A 22,132-nucleotide genomic window follows, 5' to 3' on the forward strand; every position below is an offset into this window, starting at 1 on the left:
CTCTTAACTGCTCTAATCGGTGCGTAAAGCATCTTATTGTATAGGTGATCCTTCTATCTGATCTCCTCATCTTTATTAAGATCTCTGTGTGGTCCCCTTTCAATAGTTAGGAGACTACGCGGATAATTATCAAATGTTCATTTATAATTTTAATATCACTTCATACAAAACATAAAAAACGTCCATAAGGTCCCTCTGCCTTTCCCTTTAAGACCTTTGTTTGAGGGTGGGGAGACATTATTTCTTCCTAGCAGCTATCTTCCACTTGGTCTCTAACCTGAAGGGGCCTCGTGAAAGGGCTCCTGCAGCGCTTGTGGATATCAGTGGAGCATTTGCGGTCCAGTACTGCGTTCCACTTGGCTCTAGTGCCTGACGCGACGTCACTTCCGGTTTCGTTATGCGCTTCATCTTGCGTTTCACGATCCCGGAAGTGACTCGCATTCACTTGCGTTCCAACGTGCGCTCCAAAGGCCGGAAGTCGTTTCTGAGCGTCCGGAAGCGAGCGCTGCCTGGCGCGAGTCTATAATTAGCTGACTCCTCTGCAGCAGGGGTCACCTTTGGACCCAGAAAGCCCGACCCTCTGCCTGGACAGACCCCCATTTCTCCCACCTGTAAGTCCTAAGAGTGCCTCATTATTATTATTCTTCTTGAATTGTTTTAATGGTTTCATGGATTTGTATTAGTAACTTAAAACTTATGGGAATGTTATACCTTCCTGATCATTAACTAAACCAATGATTCAATGTGTGTAACTATGCCGTATATCTCTTGCTGAGGGTCAGTCTGGAGCCCTGAGAGGGCATCTTTTATGCGGCTTCTGACCTGTGTTTGTTGGTTTACCCATAACAGGCCTCCTTTTAGTTACACCTTTATTTATTTATTTCCAGGCACAACTGAGCGGGATGAAAGAGGTCCATTTTCTCCTCTTGGGGACCAGCAGTGAAATAACTATCGTGGTCTTTGTATCTGGTCACAAAGCTAAGTACCACAATTCATTTTACCCCCTGATGAACCTAATAAGTTATTAGGTGAAATGCGTCAGGGATTATTGGTGACCTTTTTAGTATTTGGAACCAATAGTGACCAACAGATGTGGTTCTATAGAGAGTAACGGTGACAGACATCTACATAGAGCTCCTGTTATTCTTTATTTTGTCTATCCTGGAGTTTTTATATTAAATTCCTTTGTAGGGATTTCCAGGGACCGGTTAGCACTAGGTACGGGGACAGGGAACCTCCACCATCAGGGGGCCACCCTGGGCACAGCAGACCTCTAGGGACTCTAGGGGTAGTTGGTTCATGTTCCTAGCCCTATATACACCAGGCCAGAAATTAATAATTAATTTCCTGTACCTATTCATCTTAATGGTTACCGTGTCATTATGTATGTTTTTCTTGTTTAAGGGGCTACTACTCCCCTACTGAGTAATCTCAGCCAACGTAGTTCCTTCACGAATTTAGCTCTAAACCTAGTCATTGCAGCAGACTGTCATCCGGATGTTACAGCTGACACAGATGTAGCTCCAGAGCCTGTGCATGGACGATTCTCTTCTTAGTGGCTGCAGGTTTTCAGAATTTTATATTTGAATACTATTTCTATGCAGGAGATTTGAAGCTCTGACTGCTAAAAAGATACATTAGGACATTAGCCAGAACAGAATTGTGTACCTATTTAGATGAATATAACAATATGGAGTCTATAGGTGCACATTCAGATTAAAGACTTTTTCCAGGATACTGAGGCAAATAAATTGACAACTAGGTTGATTGGACAGTGCAAAGTGTAGGGACACATGCCATTGACAGTGCAAACACCCACTTTAATTAACCATTACATTTCCAAGAGGAATATGGGGTGTAATCTGTTTCCCAAATTTGTACATTGTCAGGAGCACTTTAGCATCATAAGTGGAATGTATTTTATATATTTATGCAGTTATATATTGTTTTTGTAGAGCAGTTTAAAAGTAAATACCTCCTACATCATGTGCATCATCCATACCTGAAGACCTCTGGGAGACCTTGCTATTGGAAATCTTTATATATGATTCCATTTCATGACATAACTCTTCTTGAGTTTTTAACTCCATTTCTTCATCACCTATGAGCTACAGAGGGAGACAAAGATATTAGATTTAAAAAGTATTTAAAGAGGGCCTGTCACCTCTCATGACATGTCGTTCTTAGCAACAATTTGCATTCCACTTGCAAAAAAAATCTGGAGCATCTTTTCGACTATATGTTTCTCTGTTACTCCATCTAGTTTATAAATGAATTGCCAGCAGGTCCAGCTGGGTGTTGCCAGTTTGGGGGGAGGGGGTATCCCTGCACAGTCTGACTTTATCCAATCAGTAACAATAGGAAAATGAGCGGGCACTCATACACTTGGCAACCAAGTTGACATATGATATATGTTATATATTATTGAATGGTATCGAATATTTTATCATCGAATATTTTATCATCGAATATTTTACCATTCAATACATTGAATATTTTTCTATCGAATATATTATCGATTATATCTACCATAGTATATGTGATTGTATTTGTTGTATGTTATTGCTTCACTGTTTTTATAATTTTATTACTTGAATTTTATGGGGATTTATTAATAAATATTTTCTGCATATGTCAACTTGGTTGCCAAGTGTATGAGTGCCCACTCATTTTCCTATTGTTACATTTGCTTTTTAAGAGAGGGTGGGGTGATTCCCTCTATATGAGCTTGTAGCACCATACCGTAACTACTAGATAGTGAGCCACCACAACTTACCTCTATTTTATCCAATCAGTGCTGCCAGCGTCAGACTGTGCAGGGGGCACCCAGTTGCACCTGCTGGCAATTCATAAATGTCTAGAAGAAATAACAGAGGAGTGGCACACCATACATCGCGGGTGACGCTAGGGAGTCCCCATTGCGGCCTGTTATTGGCTGCTCCTCCTGTCGCCAGATGTTTTGATCCACGCAACGGGATAATGCAGCTGTGGCCATGAGGGGATCAGGAGCAACGCGGGTGCCGGGGAGCAGGGTAAGTATAACCTATATGAGGGGCCCAGGCATTAGGGTCATTATAGGGGTGGATAACCCTTTGAATCTAATGTGTATGACCAGATTTAGACACTATGTGATAAAGGTTTGTGGCTTTAAGCTAGATTTAGATGGCCCCACTGAGCAGGGAATTATCGGGATGGGACTGTTCCTTCCAGATAATTGCCTGCTTGTCAGTGGAAGTGAAGAGCTGCATTTACCTCCACAGTATGGGGATGAATGATCACTACTGCTATCACTCATCCTCATACAGCTGCATTATTTCTCAACAGCAGACTACTGTTCATACAGGACGATCTGCAGTACAGGAACAAAAATTTAGATGTCCAGATGAAAGATCAGTTCTGATGAACAAGTATGTTGCTAGTTCATTGGGTGATCTGCAACACCTTTACATGGGTCGATTATCTTGAACAAATGTTCGTACAACTGTTCGTTTCTGATAATCGGCCTGTAAATCTGGTCATGTAAATCCAGCATTAGTTTATGGTATTAGTTGGATCAATGGTGATGGATCATGTGACGGACCATGTGATGAACGTAGTGACGTCATCAAAGGTCCTATTCCTCACAAAAGAAGACAGAAGAGATGCCGGCTGCGCGAACAAGTGGATTAAGGTGAGTTACATTTATTTTATTTTTTAAATTAACCCCTCCAGCGCTATTGTACTATGCATTCTGTATTCAGAATGCTATTATTTTCCCTTATAACCATGTTATAAGGGGAAATAATAATGATCGGGTCCCCATCCCGATCGTCACCTAGCAACCGTGCGTGAAAATCGCAAGCATCCGCAAGCAACCCCATTCATTTATATGGGGCCTGCGTTACGTGAAAAATGCACAAAGAGGAGCATGCTGCGATTTTCACGCAACGCACAAGTGATGCGTGAAAATCACTGCTCATGTGCACGGCCCCATAGAAATGAATGGGTCCGGATTCAGTGCGGGTGCAATGCGTTCACCTCACGCATTGCACCCGCGTGGAAATCTCGGCCTAAGGCCTCATGCACACGACCGTTGTGTGCATCCGTGGCCATTGTGCCGTTTTCCGTTTTTTTCCGGGGGGGCGCACACTGGCAACCAATGATAATACAATAAAGGGAGGGAGGGGGGGGGGGCCGGGGGAGGCCGCACACTGGCCACCAATGATATTACAATAGAGGGAGGGGGGGTCGGGGGGGCCGCACTGGCCACCAATGAAATTAAAACTGGGGAGGGAGGGGGGTCTGCCCCCTGCTGCCTGGCAGCCCCTGATCTCTTATAGGGGGCTATGATATGCACAATTAACCCCTCGGGTGCAGAACCTGAGGGGTTAATTGTGCGGATCACAGCCCCCTGTAAGAGATCGGGTGCTGCCAGGCAGCAGGGGGCAGTCATGTACACAGTTCGTAGTATATTCTAACTAGAAGCGTCCCCATCACTATGGGAACGCCTCTGTGTTAGAATATACTGTCGGATATGAGTTTTCACGAAGTGAAAACTCATCTCTGAAAAAGCTTTTATGCAGACGGATCTTCGGATCCGTCTGTATGAAAGTAGCCTACGGCCACGGATCATGGACGCGGATGCCAATCTTGTGTGCATCCGTGTTCTTTCACGGACCCATTGACTTGAATGGGTCCGTGAACCGTTGTCCGTCCAAAAAATAGGACAGGTCATATTTTTTTAACGGACAGGAATCACGGATGCGGCTGCAAAACGGTGCATTTTCCGATTTTTCCACGGACCCATTGAAAGTCAATGGGTCCGCGAAAAAAAACGGAAAACGGCACAACGGCCACGGGTGCACACAACGGTCGTGTGCAGAAGGCCTAAAGGAAAGAAAATGAAAATATATACAAAATCTGAGACCTAAGAGCTGTATTACACTGGCCGAGGGTCAGCCAGATCACCATTAACAAGTGTTTCGAAGCAACGTTCTTTAGCGTTGATCTGCCTGTGTAAAGGTGCTGCCGTTCATTGGGTGATCACATCTTTTATGAAGTGAAAAAAATTATCATTTTCTGGAGGCAGATCATGCTGTCTAATCACATTCTGTTCCTGGCAAATAATGACTCTGTATGGGGATGAGTGATGGCATTAGTGATCACTCCTTCCCATACTGTGGAGGATATTGCTGCATGTAAATGTCTCCTCCACTGATGTGCAGGCAATTGTCGGGAAGGAACGCTTCCATCTAGTAGTTTTAGAAAGTGCTTCAGCTTCAAGTTCGAAGAAATATAGAGCAATATTGATGGCTGTTGCCACCATGGGTAATGGTTTACCGTATATACTCCAGTATAAGCCGACCCGAATATAAGCTGAGGCCCCTAATTTTACCCCCCAAAAAATGGGAAAAATTATTGACTCGAGTATAAGACTAGGGTGGGAAATGCAGCAGCTACTGGTAAATTTCAAAAATAAAAATAGATACCAATAAAATTACATTAATTGAGGCATCAGTAGGTTAAAGGTTTTTGAATATTTATTTCAAAGAAAAACAATATGGTATCAACAATAACTTTAACAGGGGGGGCTGTCCAGGGGGAGGGGAGGCTGTGCAGGGGCCGGTACTTACTGCCGGTGTAAATCTCGCGGTCTGCTCCCAGTGTAAATCTTGCGGCCCGCGTGTCTCGCGAGATTTACACTGGGAGCTTAACAGAGGTGCCGCGCGGACGTGCTGGGAGCTGACCGGAGCAGCTGTAAAGGTAAGTAACAGCTTCTCCGGCCCCCAACATGTCATGGTCTGTATTATGGCAATGTAAGTTGCCATAATACAGACCTAGACTCGAGTATAAGACGAGGGGGCCTTTTGAGCACAAAAATATGTGCCAAAAAACTCGTCTTATACTCGAGTATATACGGTACATATGTTATTATTTTGTGATATTCTCATTCCCCCTGCCCACATCGCTTATGAAGAAATAATTGATGGGAACAAACCAGTAGGAAAAAATACCAATAAAAGGAGGAAAATAAATCATATTAACCAAATGTTGAGTTCCTTGCAGCTATTCTATGTAGCAGACTCTACAAATAGCTCTTAGAAGCCTATAGCCTGGCCATGTTGTGGTGAATGGCACACTTATGCTGTATGTGCCTTCTAGGAGCTATTTGTACAATGGCTGTTATATAAAATATCTGCAAGGAACTTGACATATTGTTAATATGATTTATGGTACGACCATACAGTGTGGTTGTGATTAGTATTAATCAAGCAGCAAAGTGCTCGGGTGCTCTGGTGCTCAGATGCTCTACAGAGCACCCGAGCACAATGGAAGTCAATGGGAGAACCAGAGCATTAAACCAGGCACCCCCTGCTCTGAAGAGGGGAAAGTGTTTGGTTCACAGGAAAAGGTCAGAAATTGATGGAAACACCACTGAAATGTTTTGGGAACAGAATGGGGAGCATGTCTGGATGCATCTTGGACTCCTAGGTCACTGCGGCGAACGATGTTGTCCGAGTAGTACGCCACTATTACAGACTGACAATAATATGCAAAAACACCAACGATAAAATCGATTTATATAAAGTGCAAGTGCTGCCAAAAATTACAAGGCAGAGGCACTCCGATACAACCTGTAGATCACATAAGGGAGAGCCTCATTCACATTGTGGTACAATTGTTCAGGTAGTGGGACTCCTACACTCATAAAGCCTATGCACTAAGTTATAGGGCTGCCAAAAATTACAAGGAACCGGCAGTTCAATAAACCCTTTATTACACATAAAGGAGGGCATCATACTGTACACACCCTTGAAAAATTATGATTTATGGCCTGCAGGTGACCCTCAAAAACATTAGGAGCAAGGGCCTGCTGGTGACATGAGCATACCCTAACGGAAGCAAAGATGTTGAGTTGAGCAATCCTGCCTTTTGCCAGGTTCGAGTTTGGGTTCGGGGTTTAAGTGAATTACGGAATGGATTCCATTATCATGGAATCCATCACGTAATTCAATGCCAGCATGCCGCATAATACAAGTGTATGGCCAGTTCCGAGGGTTCTGTTCTGCTGGCTATACACTTGTATTATGACGGCATGCAAAACGGCATAGAAACATAGAAACATAGAATGTGTCGGCAGATAAGAACCATTCGGCCCATCCAGTCTGCCCAATATACTAAATACTATGGATAGCCCCTGGCCCTATCTTATATGAAGGATGGCCTTATGCCTATCCCATGCATGCTTAAACTCCTTGACTGTATTTGCAGCTACCACTTCTGCAGGAAGGCTATTCCATGCATCCACTACTCTCTCAGTAAAGTAATACTTCCTGATATTACTTTTAAACCTTTGCCCCTCTAATTTAAAACTATGTCGTCTTGTAGCAGTTTTTCTTCTTTTATATATTCTCTCCTCTTTTACCTTGTTGATTCCCTTTATGTATTTAAAAGTTTCTATCATATCCCCTCTGTCTCGTCTTTCTTCCAAGCTATACATGTTAAGGTCCTTTAATCTTTCCTGGTAAGTTTTATCCTGCAATCCATGTACCAGTTTAGTAGCTCTTCTCTGAACTCTCTCCAAAGTATCAATATCCTTCTGGAGATATGGTCTCCAGTACTGAGCACAATACTCCAAATGAGGTCTCACTAGTGCTCTGTAGAGCGGCATGAGCACCTCCCTCTTTCTACTGGTAATTCCTCTCCCTATACACCCAAGCATTCTGCTAGCATTTCCTGCTGCTCTATGACATTGTCTGCCTACCTTTAAGTCTTCTGAAATAATGACCCCTAAATCCCTTTCCTCAGATACTGAGGTTAGGACTGTATCACTGATTTTATATTCTGCTCTTGGGTTTTTACGTCCCAGGTGCATTATCTTGCACTTATCAACATTAAATTTTAGTTGCCATATTTTTGACCATTCCTCTAGTTTTCCTAAGTCCTTTTCCATTTGGTGTATCCCTCCAGGAACATCAACCCTGTTACAAATCTTTGTGTCATCAGCAAAAAGACACACCTTACCATCGAGGCCTTCTGCAATTTTGCTGATAAAGATATTAAACAATATGGGTCCCAGAACAGATCCCTGAGGTACCCCACTGGTAACAAGACCTTGGCATGCCAGCATTGAATTACGCTATGGAGTCCCTAAGAACAGAATCCATTACGTAATTCACTTAAACCCCGAACCCGAACTCAAATCTGCTAAAAGGTAGGTTCACTCATCTCTAATGACTACAGTACAAGCATGAGGGTTTTCAGTTAACAATAAAGAATCCATTGTTCCTTGAGCTGCTAGCAGGGGTGAACTGAGAACTTAACATAGCCCTGGAAAAAAAAAAAAAAAGTGGCCCCAAGTTGTAAGTGGGACAACAGAAGTAGGTGGGGCCTGCAATATTGTAGTACAGTCTAAAATACTGCCCTCTGGACAAGTGCATAAATTCCTTATGCTCCCAGCATTAAAGGGGTTGTCCAGACAGATATATTGATGACCTATCCTCAGCACCCCCGCCGATCAGCTGTTTGACGAGGAGGTGATGCTCCAAGAACCCAGACGGCGGTCATGAGGAAGACTTGGGCGGCTCCCTGGGCATCGGCCCACTTGGAAATTTCCCTGTAGGGTCTATGGCCAATCCACCCCTGGCTACTAGGCCTATAAAACTTCAAGCTATGTACAAGGCATATGTTTTATTGCTTCACATTTTTATGAAGAGAGGCATTGCCCAAAGTTTGAGGATCAGTTCAAAGGTGGATTCACACATAGCGCTTTTAGGAGAACTTTTCATTTATTTATTTTTTTACATTTTCCTGTTGTTCCCCTGTGTCCAGATGTTAGCGTAAGGCCAAAAGGGAAATATGAAATGCACTACAAACAGTGCATTTTTGTGCCATTTTCTTCACTTTTGGTGTGTTTTGTGGGTCAGTGCCTTTTTTTAACCATTTTCTCATAGGCATCTCATTAGGGCTAGAAAATTTATAGAAAAAAAGCCAGTGAAAATGAATAAATAATAAAAACACCCAAATTCATGGCATTTTTTAGAAGCCAGAAAAAAGCCACAATGCTTGGGAAGACTGCATCTGTATGCCATAGTTTTTTTTTTTTTTTGCGGATCCATTGTAACAATGCCTAAAACGGACAAGAATAGGACATGTTCTATTTTTTTTTTTTGCGGGGCTACGGAGCAGACATACTGATGCCGACAGCACATGGTCCACATCCACATTTTTTGCGGTCGACATCCACATTTTTGTGGGTCCACATCCTATCCGCAAAAAAAACGGAAACAAACAACATTCGTGTGCATGTAGCCTTAGTGTGCAGTCATGTGTATTTGCCTATTTTGCTTATTGCATGCATACAGGGAGACTAGGGACAATGCATAAGAAGAATACAGCAAATTTGATCCACAGATTACTCACAAGAGACACAATCATCATGAAGGTTTATTACACCAGAATATGCATAAAATAGTAAACATACCTTCACAAAACTAGTAAAGTATTTATAGCTGTATCTTTTCTATAGGGAATGAGGTAGTTGTCATCCCTGACAATGGGAAACAAGCACTGGGGAAAGCAACGGGTGTATTGACTTTTTAGCTCCTGTTTGTCTACACCCTCTGTGTGTATACCAGACAGAGGAACACATGCTTTCACTCATGGTAGGAAAAATAGGCTGACTGAGATGTCACATTGTAAAAAAAGAGGGAATGGGGGCTGGAAAATGCAATAAGACTGGCTGTTTTGTTACAGACCTCATTTTATGGTGGTCCAGTTCTTGACCTTTCCATGACATGGACATAGCTTGAGGTTGAGGGGCTTAGCTGGACGGACATACTGTTTTCCAGGGGCAGGACTAGTTAAGAGATTTATCATTCCACACCAGTCTCATAAATGTCTAGATATAGATACAGAAGATGACGTCATCTACTTCATGTTATGAAAAGTGGAGCCTTGATATTATAAAGTCCTTAGATTATCAGGCACTTTCTCATACCCCCGACAGCATAAAGTGATGAACAGGCCAATAAGCACCATAACTGATAGCAAAACACCTTCATACATAATTGCATCACATAATCCAATAAACTGGCAGTTAATGAAAATTCACTCATCTGTCCCCGCTGACCTGAAGCCATCTGCTAACCTTAGTTATGCATACCCCTATCCCTGCGGCGAGACCTCCAGAGGGACTTGTTAATAATTATTCACTAACCCTTGTGACAAGCGCAGCTTAGAGGGAAAGCTGATATTTGAAGCAATCTGTGACAGTCCAGCTTTTAATATCAGGACAATAGGAACAGAATGATGCCAGCCCATAATAATTCCAGGACATAATTCTACTTTTAAGGCCTTATTCACATGCCAGTGAACCACTGACATGTGCTCTATGGAAAGCACATGGATCCATTGAATTCAGTGGGTATATTTGGACCGTTGGTTTGCAGAAAAAAATCCGGAAGAATGCACTACTTTGGTCCGTTTTCTGGGCAAAACATAACCAGTAATGTCTAGAGGTCCGTGAAAACCACAGACTGCACACGGATGTTTATCCGTGTTTGGTCTATTTTGCTAGGAGGTATCCTGGAAATCTCCTTTTCTGTCTAGCAGAGAACAAATGACACACAGATGGAACAAACACGACATCACCGATGAAAAGTGGAGCAGTTTTTTCATGGACGGAAAATAGACACAGAAATGTCAATAAGGCCTTATGGTTATTGGTTATCACGTGCATGTAATATAAAGAGAATATACAAAAAGGCCTAGTTCTATCTTTTCTATAAAGAGGTTATATGAAATAAGAAAAAGCAGTCTATGAGTTCTTCACGTGAATGGGACTAAACTACAATATCACAGACTGCCCATGAGCAAGAGGGGTGTTATTTCGCTAGTACAGAACCATATACCCTTTTCTTCTAATCTCACAAAACCCGTTTAAAGGGCATCTGTCAGCACATCCTCAGTATTACATGAAGAGCACTGTAAGATTCCTTCTGATTCAAATGTTTCTGCCTCCTTCTAGATCAATGCCTCCATTCAGGCCGGGGAACTGTATAACTATTGATACATGAGCCCCAGAGCACTTAGGTCTTTGATCCCCCACACCACATATATTTTTCCCCTATAGCTTGAATACACAACCCGTCCTCTTAGATGGCACCTACGCGGGTATCTGCACAGGGAATATAGGCCAATGCTATAGTGCTGTAGTTTACTAACAGATTCGTGTAGATCCACAATGGAGCTATACTGTAAATCAGACAACTCGGATATAAAAAGGCACATTCATCGAAAACCACTTACATTGTGGTCTTTCTGCAGATTATCTTCTCCCTTATTTAAATAAGTGTTGGGTGAATAGAGTACATTTGGCAATCCAGCTGCAGGGGGGAACCCGTGACCTGATAAGGAAGATGAGGATGGGTTTTAATACATTAATTTAGAGATAATACAAAGAGGTTACATAATAAAAATAATATAAAAAGAGGATTTGCATTCATCTTTCAAAAAGATTATGTAATGCAATCCAAATCAATATGTGGATTTCAGCCGGTAAATAATGTCTTTACCAGTTGTCCCTCCAGTCACAGTATCCATTTCCCCCGGGACAACCATTGTGAGATGTAAAAATTGTAGCTTGTGATCATTACTCATTAGTGCAACACTGTGGCTCAGTAGTGCAGCGCTGGGGTCTGACCAAACACATCATCTGTATGGGGTTTGTATGTTCTCCTCTGGTTTGCATGGGTTTTCTCCCACACTCCTAAGACATACTGATAGTGTCTGCGGAATAATTAAAATAATAATTACTCTATGGAAAACTAGCAATTGATTCTGCAGCCCCCAAAATGTCATGTAAAAAAAGATTAAAGGACATATAACAGAAAGAGCTGCCAAAAGGTATAAACCTCATTCTCCGAATTATTATTATACTTCTAAGGCCTCACATACTCAGCCAGGCTCCCAGAGACTGTATGGAATCCACATAGGTTACAGGTCTCTCTAGTATGGAGCCATGTAGAAGCATTGCAGAATGGAGCAGCTATCTTATTCATACAGATTCCAACAGAAAAAAAAAACATTTTAAAGCTTCATAAATAAAATGCAAACTAAATCATAGATCATTCTCATAAACGGTTGTACTCAAAATGACATAATCTTCAAAGCTCACCTCATCTAACATTATCTACTTGAGCAATAAAGACCCAGATTTACTAATGAGTCTAGGCCAACAATCTGTCTAAAAAGTGGCATAAATTGGCAAAACTTGGGTTTCTTCAATTTTTTCCATTTTGTTTAAAAAGGGAGCAGGTCTTGACAGGAGGGCCTTAAAACAAAAAGGGCAGGACCTAATATGCAATGTTTTGCGCTAAAATTGTGCCACTCTTAGGCCTAATGCACAGGAACAAATTTTGTTTCCGTGTCCATTTTTTTTTTTGCGGATAGGACGTGGACTCATTCATTTCAATGGGTCCACAAAAAATGCAGACAGCACATTGTGTGCTGTCCGCATCCATATGTCCGTTCCACAGTCCAGCAAAAATTGATAGAACGTGTCCTATTCTTGCCTGTTTTGCGGACAAGGATAGGCATTATTACAGTGGATCCGCAAAAAAAAAATAATTATGCAATACGGATGCCAAACAGACATCATCCGTATTTTTTGCGGACCGCAAGACACATATGGTCGTGTGAATGTAGCCTTATGGTGTAAAATGCTGTATCAAAGTAAGCCAGTAAGCCAATAGTTGGAGTCAGACAAAAGTCTCTCTGTTCATCACAAGTATCATCCAGCCTGAGCCATTGTGACAGCTGGCCAATTCAGCAGGTGATAGTCGGAAAGAAAGTGTTCCTTCCTGGCAATTGCCTGCTCTTCAGTGTAGGAAACCTTAACTTTACAGGCAGCGATCTCCTCAACAGTATGGGAAAGAGTGATCCCTAATGCCATCGCTTGTTGTTTGCCATACAGACTTGTTGTTTGCCAGAGGCTGTTTACACAATGATTTAAGGTGGATTTACACTGCAGAGTGGCGGACAGATTATTGGTAACGAAATTCCTGTGAACTCTCATTCCCAACAATCTGTCCTTCGCAAGTGCCGCTGATCACCCGATGAACAAGAGAAATGCTAGTTTATTAGGCGATTCTGTCGTTCGTGCAGGCACCGCCGATTATGGCTTCTAAACAACAGATTGTGCTGTCTAAACAGCGATCTGCGTCTCAGAAACCATGCAGCTGTATGAGCAATGGCAATAGTGATCCCTCATCCTCATACTGTGAAGGAGATCGCTGCATACACAAACTATCCAATTACATGGCGAATGAGTGTTTCACTGGCTAATCGGCTACACACTGCCAGATAATCGATAATGAGCATTTCTATGAAAGCTCGGGAGCAATTATCTGGCAGATTCTCAGCTCATGTAAAGAGACCTTTAGCACATCTACAGGCTTAGTACATCTGGGCCATTATCTTTATACCAGGCACTGGTACAGTATAAACTAAAGCACCCAGAATGCTGTGCAGCAGAAAGGACTGCACCATACAAGCTAAGGGGATAGATCTGTTGACTTGTTCCAGTAGCAACCATTAAAGTTTGATAAGCAACTCCAGGCTATTAGATATGTTGTAACTCCAGGTAGGATAATTCTATAAAAAAGTAAAACATAGGACCTGCAAACAGTTCATGGAGGTTGTGTATACATATAGAAATGAAATTCAAAAGTGAACATAGGGGTTCATTTATCATTTGAGGTTGTTTTTGTATCAGTTATAAGTCTGGCTTTGTTTAGTGATCCTGCACCAAATGTATGAAATGGTGCACCTTAAAGCAGCACTGTCTCCCACTAAATGTTTTATTGTCTGGCCTGTTAGAAAGATATATAATAAATTATAGCAAACGTAATCTTTTTATTTGTGTGTTATCCAATCCTTTGCGGTCCTCTGTGTCATGTGATCGACACTGACTCGCCAAATGACACAGTGTCTTATGGGTGGACAGGAAGTCAGTTTCTCTATTCATACCTAGGACATCGAGGCTCCCATAGGAATGAATGGAGGAACTGACTTCCTGTCCACACAAAAGACGCTATGACAGTCAGAGAGTCAGTGTCGGTCACATGACACAGCAGGGACCTAAAACCATAGGTAAGATTACCTTCAATTTATATGTACCTTTCTAACGGACCAGAGAATAAAAAATGTTGTGGGAGTGCTTTTTTAATAATATATTTGGCGTGAGTGGAATGTGGTTTACACCCTTAGGTGTGACAGTATACCAGGGGGCTGTCTGACATGGGTTGCGATTTTATTGTGACTTTTGTGAAAGTCGCACGTAGTAAATGAGCCATAATCCAGGTCTAATCTCACTTTTAGCTCTTAAATATAGATTACTGTAAAAAATGGTGAGGTTACCATGGAAATGTCGCAGTTGCCATGACTTGCGACTTTTTTACTCCACAAAACTGACATATCTGACATATAAATGATCCCCATAGTCTCTAAGAAAAATGATAGCGCTTGGGTGTAAGGAAGCTTTGAGGAACATGATAGAGCCTAGGTTGCAGTTTCCGTAGGAAGATCAGTATTCACACTCTACAGGTACAGTATGACCATACATTTCTACCTAATTCATGCATAATAAAAAAAAATCTAGCACAAACATATTAAAAGTTCAATTACATGACACAAAATAAATGACAATGAATAATAGCCATCCCAGCTCCATTTGTCTATGACGGTATTACATCTAGGGTAGAGCATATTCTTGGTTACTGCAGAAAGTGGGTTGTTTTTCAGCTTGTTATAGACTCGCTATAAATCATTTGTTACATAGATAAAGTGTCTTGAGGTTAGATATTTCATTTTTTTTCTAATCCCATTCACTATACATCATGCCATAAAATGGGAAGTCATATTACCTTGTTCAGGAAAAGTCATGAATTCATTAGTATTGGCATCTTCTATAGTGTTACTTTCTTCTCCACAATCAGAGTGATCTAAGAGGGCAAGCCGTACTTCTGCAAGTGACTCTTCTTGATTGAAAAACCCAATTGTATGAGATGCAATAGGTTTGCAGGTTGCTGAAAAACACACATAGGATTATTCTTATGTGCAATTCCCTGATTATCAATCAACATTTATTGAAATCCATTTTATTAGAAACCTAAAAGTCAGTTGTCACGTACGCCTCCTAAGAACATGAAGTGGAGAAGCTATTGGAACTCTTCTTTAATTATATTCATTGTACCAAGCAGCATTGTGGAAGAAAGTATATTATGGTGTAAGGCCAGTTTCAGGTAGAGTTCTGGTTGAAACACCTGGACTATCCACACTTTAAAAATGCCATAATTGAATTTCCACACGCAATTAGGACCTCTGTTCTTCTGTTCAAGAGATTTGTAGTGTCCATAAATCACTAGGCAACCCAATTAGATTAACTTTATGCCGCCCTCACTGTTATCAGCTTCATGTTACCCTCACTGATGGCAGTATAATGTAGTGACAGATGCACTGATTTCAGGGGTGTGTCACTCATGAGCTAAAAGTGAGTGGTTGTAGGGAACCATCTTTATAATCATCACAGCCCACACCTGGAAAAGAGTCACAGCTGCCTAAGAGTCATAGTTATTCATGAGCTCCTGCTTTACCCACCCACCTACTCGGACTGGGAACTTGAAGTGGCCCTGGAAAAAAAAAACTAAAAGTGGCCCCATGTTGTAGGCAGGTCCAAATTGACAGAAGGTAGGTCGAATATATGTAGGCAGGGCCAATGTAAGTAGGTGGGGCTAGCAATACTGTATTTCCCGGGAAGAACCAAATAGCACAGTGCAGCACAAAATACTGCCACCCCCACGACAGCATTCAACTCTATCACTGTCCTGAGGACGGCAATACAGTTGAATGCAGATAAGCGCTTTCTTCTGCCAGCCAGGTGCATAAATACCAGATGCTCCTAGCATTAATTAAGGCTATGCTCCCGACTTGTGACTGTGAGGAGGGATCGGGTGGCCCCTGGGCATCGGCCCCTCAGGAAATTTCCCTGTAGTGTCTATGTCCAGTCCTTCCCTGCACCTACTGATGATTGACAGTTCTCTCCCTGGGAGAAAAATAAGGAGAAGACTGTCAATCATCAGCAGGTGGGTGGGAAAAGTAGGAGATCATGAATAACCTTGACTCTTCTCAGGTAGCCATGACTCTTTTCCAGGATGAGGCTGTGATGATTATAAAGCTGGTTCTTAACAACCACTTACTGTTAGCTCATGAGTGACAGGCAATTAAAATCAGCCTTTTGTCACTACTTTATGTTGGCCTCAATGAGGGCAGCTTAAAGTTGATGACAGATCCCCTTTAAGAGCAGCAATTTTTGTCAATTGAAATAGTTTTCTCTCCAAATACAAAAGCCAATATTGATAGATGTGGTCAAAATTATTCCTTTTTCAGATGAAGCAGAATTCTAAGGGCACGTTACACAGTGCAATAATCAGGATGGATCAAACCATTCATTCCTAATTTAAGCATGCAGTAATCATTCCCTCTGTATGGGGATGAATGATCTCTACTGCGATCATTTATACCCATACAGTTAAATTTTTTGTTGGCAGCATATCATTGTTTATATAGGGCGACCCAATGTGCTGCCAGCAAACACTGGTTTTATGTGACACATGAAAGAGGACTCACACGAGAGATGAGCATTTTGTTTGTTTGTCAGGTGATTGGTGCACATTTAAATAAATAGGCTCTTACATAAAATTTGTAAAATTGCATTTACTGGACAGTCTGCATCATCCTATGTGTTGAGACACAATGGATCAATAAGATGATTTTGCATCTTTTTCATAAGTCAAAACCAGGAGTGGAATCGCAGCTTTTTCTTTTTGTGTTATCTCAATTTAATAAAAAAAATGTTGACAACGCTGGTAACACAAAAATAAAACAATGCCTTTTTTAACTATCTATCTATCTATCTATCTATCTATCTATCTATCTATCTATCTATCTATCTATCTATCTATCCATCTATCTAATATACATATATTATCTATCCATCCACCGTACAAGTCAATTTGTTCATTTGCACGAATTTACACTTTTCAAGGAGCTGCACATTTGGCGGGGCTTTAGTAATCTCACTCATGTGGCATTATTGCGAGTATCGATGCAGACATGACCATGAATCGATTTGTAAGTGCCACATGCACAAATTTTATAGCATATGCAAAATCCCTGATTCATTTCACTAGCCAGATGATTGGCACATGCGCAAACACTCTCAGTACGAGTGTATCATGGCCGCATGAGATATGTAGCCATGTTAATCTGCCGGCAGATTAGGTATTCAGCGTCTGTAGATGGACGCTCCCTCACAGATGTAAAATTCGTTCTAATGTGTGAATAGATTCTCTCGTCACTACAATATATCACTTCCTCTATTCCCCTTTATGACATTAATAGAGATGAGTGAATCGAAGCTGACGAAGTGGAATTTGATCGTGGTAACGAATCGCATTTTTTCCTAAAATGGCTGCTGCACGTGTGAGGACATGGAGCAAGGAACTCTGGGAACGAGGGTTCACCCACAATGCCATGCATGCAGCCAATCAGCAGCCAGCCAGCCCTGTGATGTCAGAGTCCTATAAATAGCCTCAGACATCTTTGATTCAGCCATTTTCCAGTGTACTTAGTGCAGGGAGAGACGTCAACAGGCGCTAGGGACAGTGCTAGGAAAGACTTGAAAACATATATTTTGATCAATAGAAGTTCAGGGAAAGAGCATTAGAAGTGTAGGGAAAGGATAGGAAGGAATTATTATACAGTATTGAAGCAGAACAGGGTTCAATAGGGGTGTTTACAGTCTGGGTAATAGGTACAATCCTATTATACCTTGCTGCACTGACTGGGGATCCAAACTGCCATTATACTGCGGCTCATTTCAGGTTTGCAATACCTCTGTAATCCCAGCAAACCGTTCTTGTTATTGGGGTCTTATTAGGCCTTGTGCGGTGTAGTTATATATATGTTCTAAAGCCTTTTTTGTATTAGTGGGGGGGGGAAAAAGGGGGTTATTAGCCGTTGTGTGTTGAAGTTAGAAAATTACAGGACTTTTTTTGCCTGTATTAGTGGCGAAAAAAAAATATTATTTGCAGTTCACGCCCACAGTTATATGTTCTAAAGCCTTTTTTTGTTGTGTATTAGTGGGGGTAAAAAAAGGGGCTTATTAGCCGTTGTGTGGTGAAGTGAGAAAATTACAGCCCTTTTTGGGGTGTATTAGTGGCAAAAAAAAAAATATTATTTGCCGTTCACAGCCGCAGTTATATGTTCTAAAAAATTTTTTTGCCGTGTATTAGTGGGGAAAAAGTAAAAGGGCTTATTAGCCATTGTGTGGTGAAGTGGGGAAATAAAAGCACTTTTTGGCGTGTATTAGTGGCAAAAAAAAAATTATTTGCCGTTTACGGCCACAGTTATATGTTCTAAAGCCTTATTTTGCCATGTATTAGTGGGGGGGAGGGGCTTATTAGCCGTTGTGTAGTGAAGTTAAAAAATTACAGCCCTTTTTGGCATGTATTAATTTCCTTTTTATTTACTTATTTAATCTAACAGTATGTCAGACAGAGAAGTGCCAGGCTCTGCACAGGGGAGGGGCACAGGCCTAAATGTTTCTGCCGCAGGCAAAAGTCACAACAGAGTAAGGGGGCGTGGCAGCAGGGGTCACTTTAAGAGGCCTGAGCTCCCAGTGGCAGCTAATGGTCGTGTCTTGACCAGCAACCTAGCAGTTCTTGAATGGTTGACTTAATCTTCGACTTTGTTGCAAGTGACATCAGACACCCCCAGCCAAGAGTCGGTGGGTTCGTCAGACGCAACCCTTAGTTGGCATGGCCCGGGAGCAGACCCTGTGCCCTCACCTGTCCTCAACCTGCCTCTATCCTTTTCTGTTCTCTCAGCCAGAGAAGTACTATATGATGTGTGCTCAGCTCCACCTTACAGTGAGGATGAGCTACTAGAGGACAGTCAGCAGCTACTGCCCAGCCAAGATCCGGAGGAGACATCCGCCGCTTCATCTGGTAGGTGGGAAAGTAGTGATGAGAAGAGTGGCATGGGAGCTGGTGTTTCGAGCAGTCAGGCTCCTGGCTCAGAGACCATAGAGGAGGACATCAGTGACGTGCAGACACTACTCGATGACGATGTAGCCAATCACAATTGGGAGCCAGGTGATGAAGGGGCTTCATCATCATCGGGAGAAGAGGGTGGCAGCTTGCGCGTGAGGCAGTGACGGAACCAGCAAGTCGGTAGCGTGGCCGGGAGTCAGCAGGGTGGCAGCAGTGGGAGGTCGGGAGCCAAACGTGCCCAGGGTAGACCACCCGCTTTGCAGGAGCCTACCGGCCAGGAAAGTAGTGGTGCAGGGGTTCACGGAGGAAGTGGCGGTAGCAGTCAGTCAGTATGGAGTGTTGGGGGTAAAATCACCTACTTTTTTTTAAGCTGCCGGGGAAGGTGAACATGGCCATTTGTCGAATCTGTGGGCAGAAGGTGAAGCGTGGCCTTCCTCCTGGTAGTCAGTCATTCCGTCAGCAATTGATCACCGAAGCGATTGCCAAGAGACAACAGTATGCGTGCACTCATCCAATGGTGCAGAAGCTGAACGTGCTCCTGGCCAAAATGCTGGTACTGCAGTCCCTCCCTTTCCAAGTGGTGGACTTCTTTGCCAAAAAGGCAGTACCAGCTCTGCACACATATGTAGAACAGAAGGTGGGTCAGTCCTTGAGCCTGTCGGTGTCTGCCAAAGTACACGGCAGCGCCGACGTGTGGAGCTGTAACTACAGTCAAGGACAATATATGACTTTAAGGCCCACTGGGTAAATGTGGTTCCTGCCCAGCCAAACCAGCAACTTGGCCAGGTGATGTCGCTTCCGCCTCCACGTTCTCACGGTCCTGCGACAATGTCCGCCTCTGCCTTCTCATCCTCCACCCTGTCTTCAATCTCCACTGCAGGGACAATTCACAATGCCCCACCAGCACACCACATGTGCAGAGCACAGCGGTGTCACGCTGTTCTGCACCTTGTTTGCCTGGGTGAACGGAGTCACACAGGGGAGGAACTGCTCCTCATCATTTATCAAGAAATCGAATCCTGGCTTTCTCCATGATAACTCAAAATTGGAACCATGGTGACCGACAACGGAAAAAACATGGTGTCAGCGCTGCGTCAAGGAGGGCTGAGCCATGCGCCCTGCATTGCGCACGTGTTCATCCTGGCTGTCAAGTGTTTCCTGAAGTCTTTCACCCATTTGCAAGACATCCTAAAAATGGCCAGGAAACTTTGCATGCACTTCAGCCACTCGTACACCGCCAAGCACACCCTTCTTGAGCTACAGCGGCAGAACGGCATCCCCCAACATAGGCTGATATGCAACGTTTCCACCCGTTGGAATTCCACCCTCCATATGTTGGACCGACTGAACGAACAGAGAAAGGCCATAAACTATTTCTTGATGATACAGGCAGACAGAGGTACTCCCCTGTGTAACTTCAATGTTAGCCAGTGGCAGCTCATGCGTGACACCTGCTGTTTGCTCGTGCCCTTTGAGGAGGCCACTTTATTTGTCAGTCGCCAGGACTACGGGATGAACAACGTCATTCTACTGATTCATATCCTGGAAAAATCACAGTAGAAAAGTCACTAGTATACATATCTGTATCTGTAATCTTGTGCTGCAGGTTTTCAATGCGATGTGGGAAGATCACAGAAGCAAGTAAATCAAGAAAGTGGAAAACCACGCTGCTTGATACACCTCCTCCCTTCTTGGTACGGGTTACAAAAGGCACGGACGGGAAAAGATTTGCAAGGGGCATACCCGAGGATCCCTCCTCTCTCCAACACTCCTGTGGGTAATTAAAGGTCGCAACAATAGTGAAGCCCAGACTGCCACCGTCACGTGCAAAGATTTATTGTACTTACAACAGTATCTCTGGTAAAACGCATAAAACAATGGTATGCACACTTCGGTATCGAAGTGTGCATACCATTGCTTTATGTGTTTTATCAGAGATACTGTTGTAAGTACAATAAATCTTTGCACGTGACGGTGGCAGTCTGGGCTTCACTATTTTATGCGTTTTATCAGAGATACTGTTGTAAGTACAATAAATCTTTGCACGTGACGGTGGCAGTCTGGGCTTCACTATTGTTGCGACCTTTAATTACCCATTAATCAGCCATGAATAAAGAATGGTACCAAAACACCCTCCAACAGCAACTTCTTTCAACAATCCAACAACAGTTTTGTGAAGAACAATGCATTTTCCAGCACGATGGAGCACCGTGCCATAAGGCAAAAGTGATAACTAAGTGGCTCGGGGACCAAAACGTTGACATTTTGGGTCCATGGCCTGGAAACTCCCCAGATCTTAATCCCATTGAGAACTTGTGGTCAATCCTCAAGAGGCGGGTGGACAAACAAAAACCCACTAATTCTGACAAACTCCAAGAAGTGATTTTGAAAGAATGGGTTGCTATCAGTCAGGAATTGGCCCAGAAGTTGATTGAGAGCATGCCCAGTCGAATTGCAGAGGTCATGAAAAAGAAGGGCCAACACTGCAAATACTGACTCTTTGAATAAATGTCATGTAATTGTCGATAAAAGCCTTTGAAACGTATGAAGTGCGTGTAATTATATTTCACTACATCACAGAAACAACTGAAACAAAGATCTAAAAGCAGTTTATCAGCAAACTTTGTGAAAACTAATATTTGTGTCATTCTCAAAACTTTTGGCCACGACTGTACACTGAGTTGGACAGGAAAATGACCACATCCAGCCATTTATGTGAGATTTGGTCTCCAAATACAAAGGGGACATTTTATAGAGGAAGAAGAATAGGAGTAATAACGGTATCTTCTGAATTGTATAACAGTTTAAATATTCCCTAGGGTGGGTTCCAGCCCTCTTCAGTCACAGAGACAATTGCAACATATACCACTGTTGCTGAAGTGGACGGGAGTATAGCATTTCATGTGTTGGTTTTAAAAGGACATTTTTTTATATAATTTTTTCATTATCATATTTTTATTATTATTATTTTTCTGAGATATATCTTTTATATATTTTTATGTTAATATATATCTGTCACGGCCATGGCTTTGACCGTG

The 22,132-nt window shown here is 42.5% G+C and overlaps 1 protein-coding gene across 2 annotated transcripts in view; it reads right to left on the reverse strand.

Annotated features, from left to right (window-relative positions):
• The window catches only part of LOC120979212, a 433,119-nt gene that overhangs the window by 217,034 nt on the left and 193,953 nt on the right, over nucleotides 1–22,132 (reverse strand). For both annotated transcript variants that reach the window (XM_040407825.1, XM_040407833.1), the window contains exons 7-9: nucleotides 14,907–15,068; nucleotides 11,290–11,387; nucleotides 1,976–2,108 (exon numbers count right to left, since the gene is read on the reverse strand). In XM_040407825.1, the coding sequence (XP_040263759.1) occupies nucleotides 1,976–2,108; nucleotides 11,290–11,387; nucleotides 14,907–15,068 (393 nt within the window). The remainder of the gene's footprint in view (nucleotides 1–1,975; nucleotides 2,109–11,289; nucleotides 11,388–14,906; nucleotides 15,069–22,132) is intronic.

Source organism: Bufo bufo, chromosome 1, assembly GCF_905171765.1.
Source record: "Bufo bufo chromosome 1, aBufBuf1.1, whole genome shotgun sequence".
In the NCBI taxonomy this organism is placed as follows: Eukaryota; Metazoa; Chordata; class Amphibia; order Anura; family Bufonidae; genus Bufo; species Bufo bufo.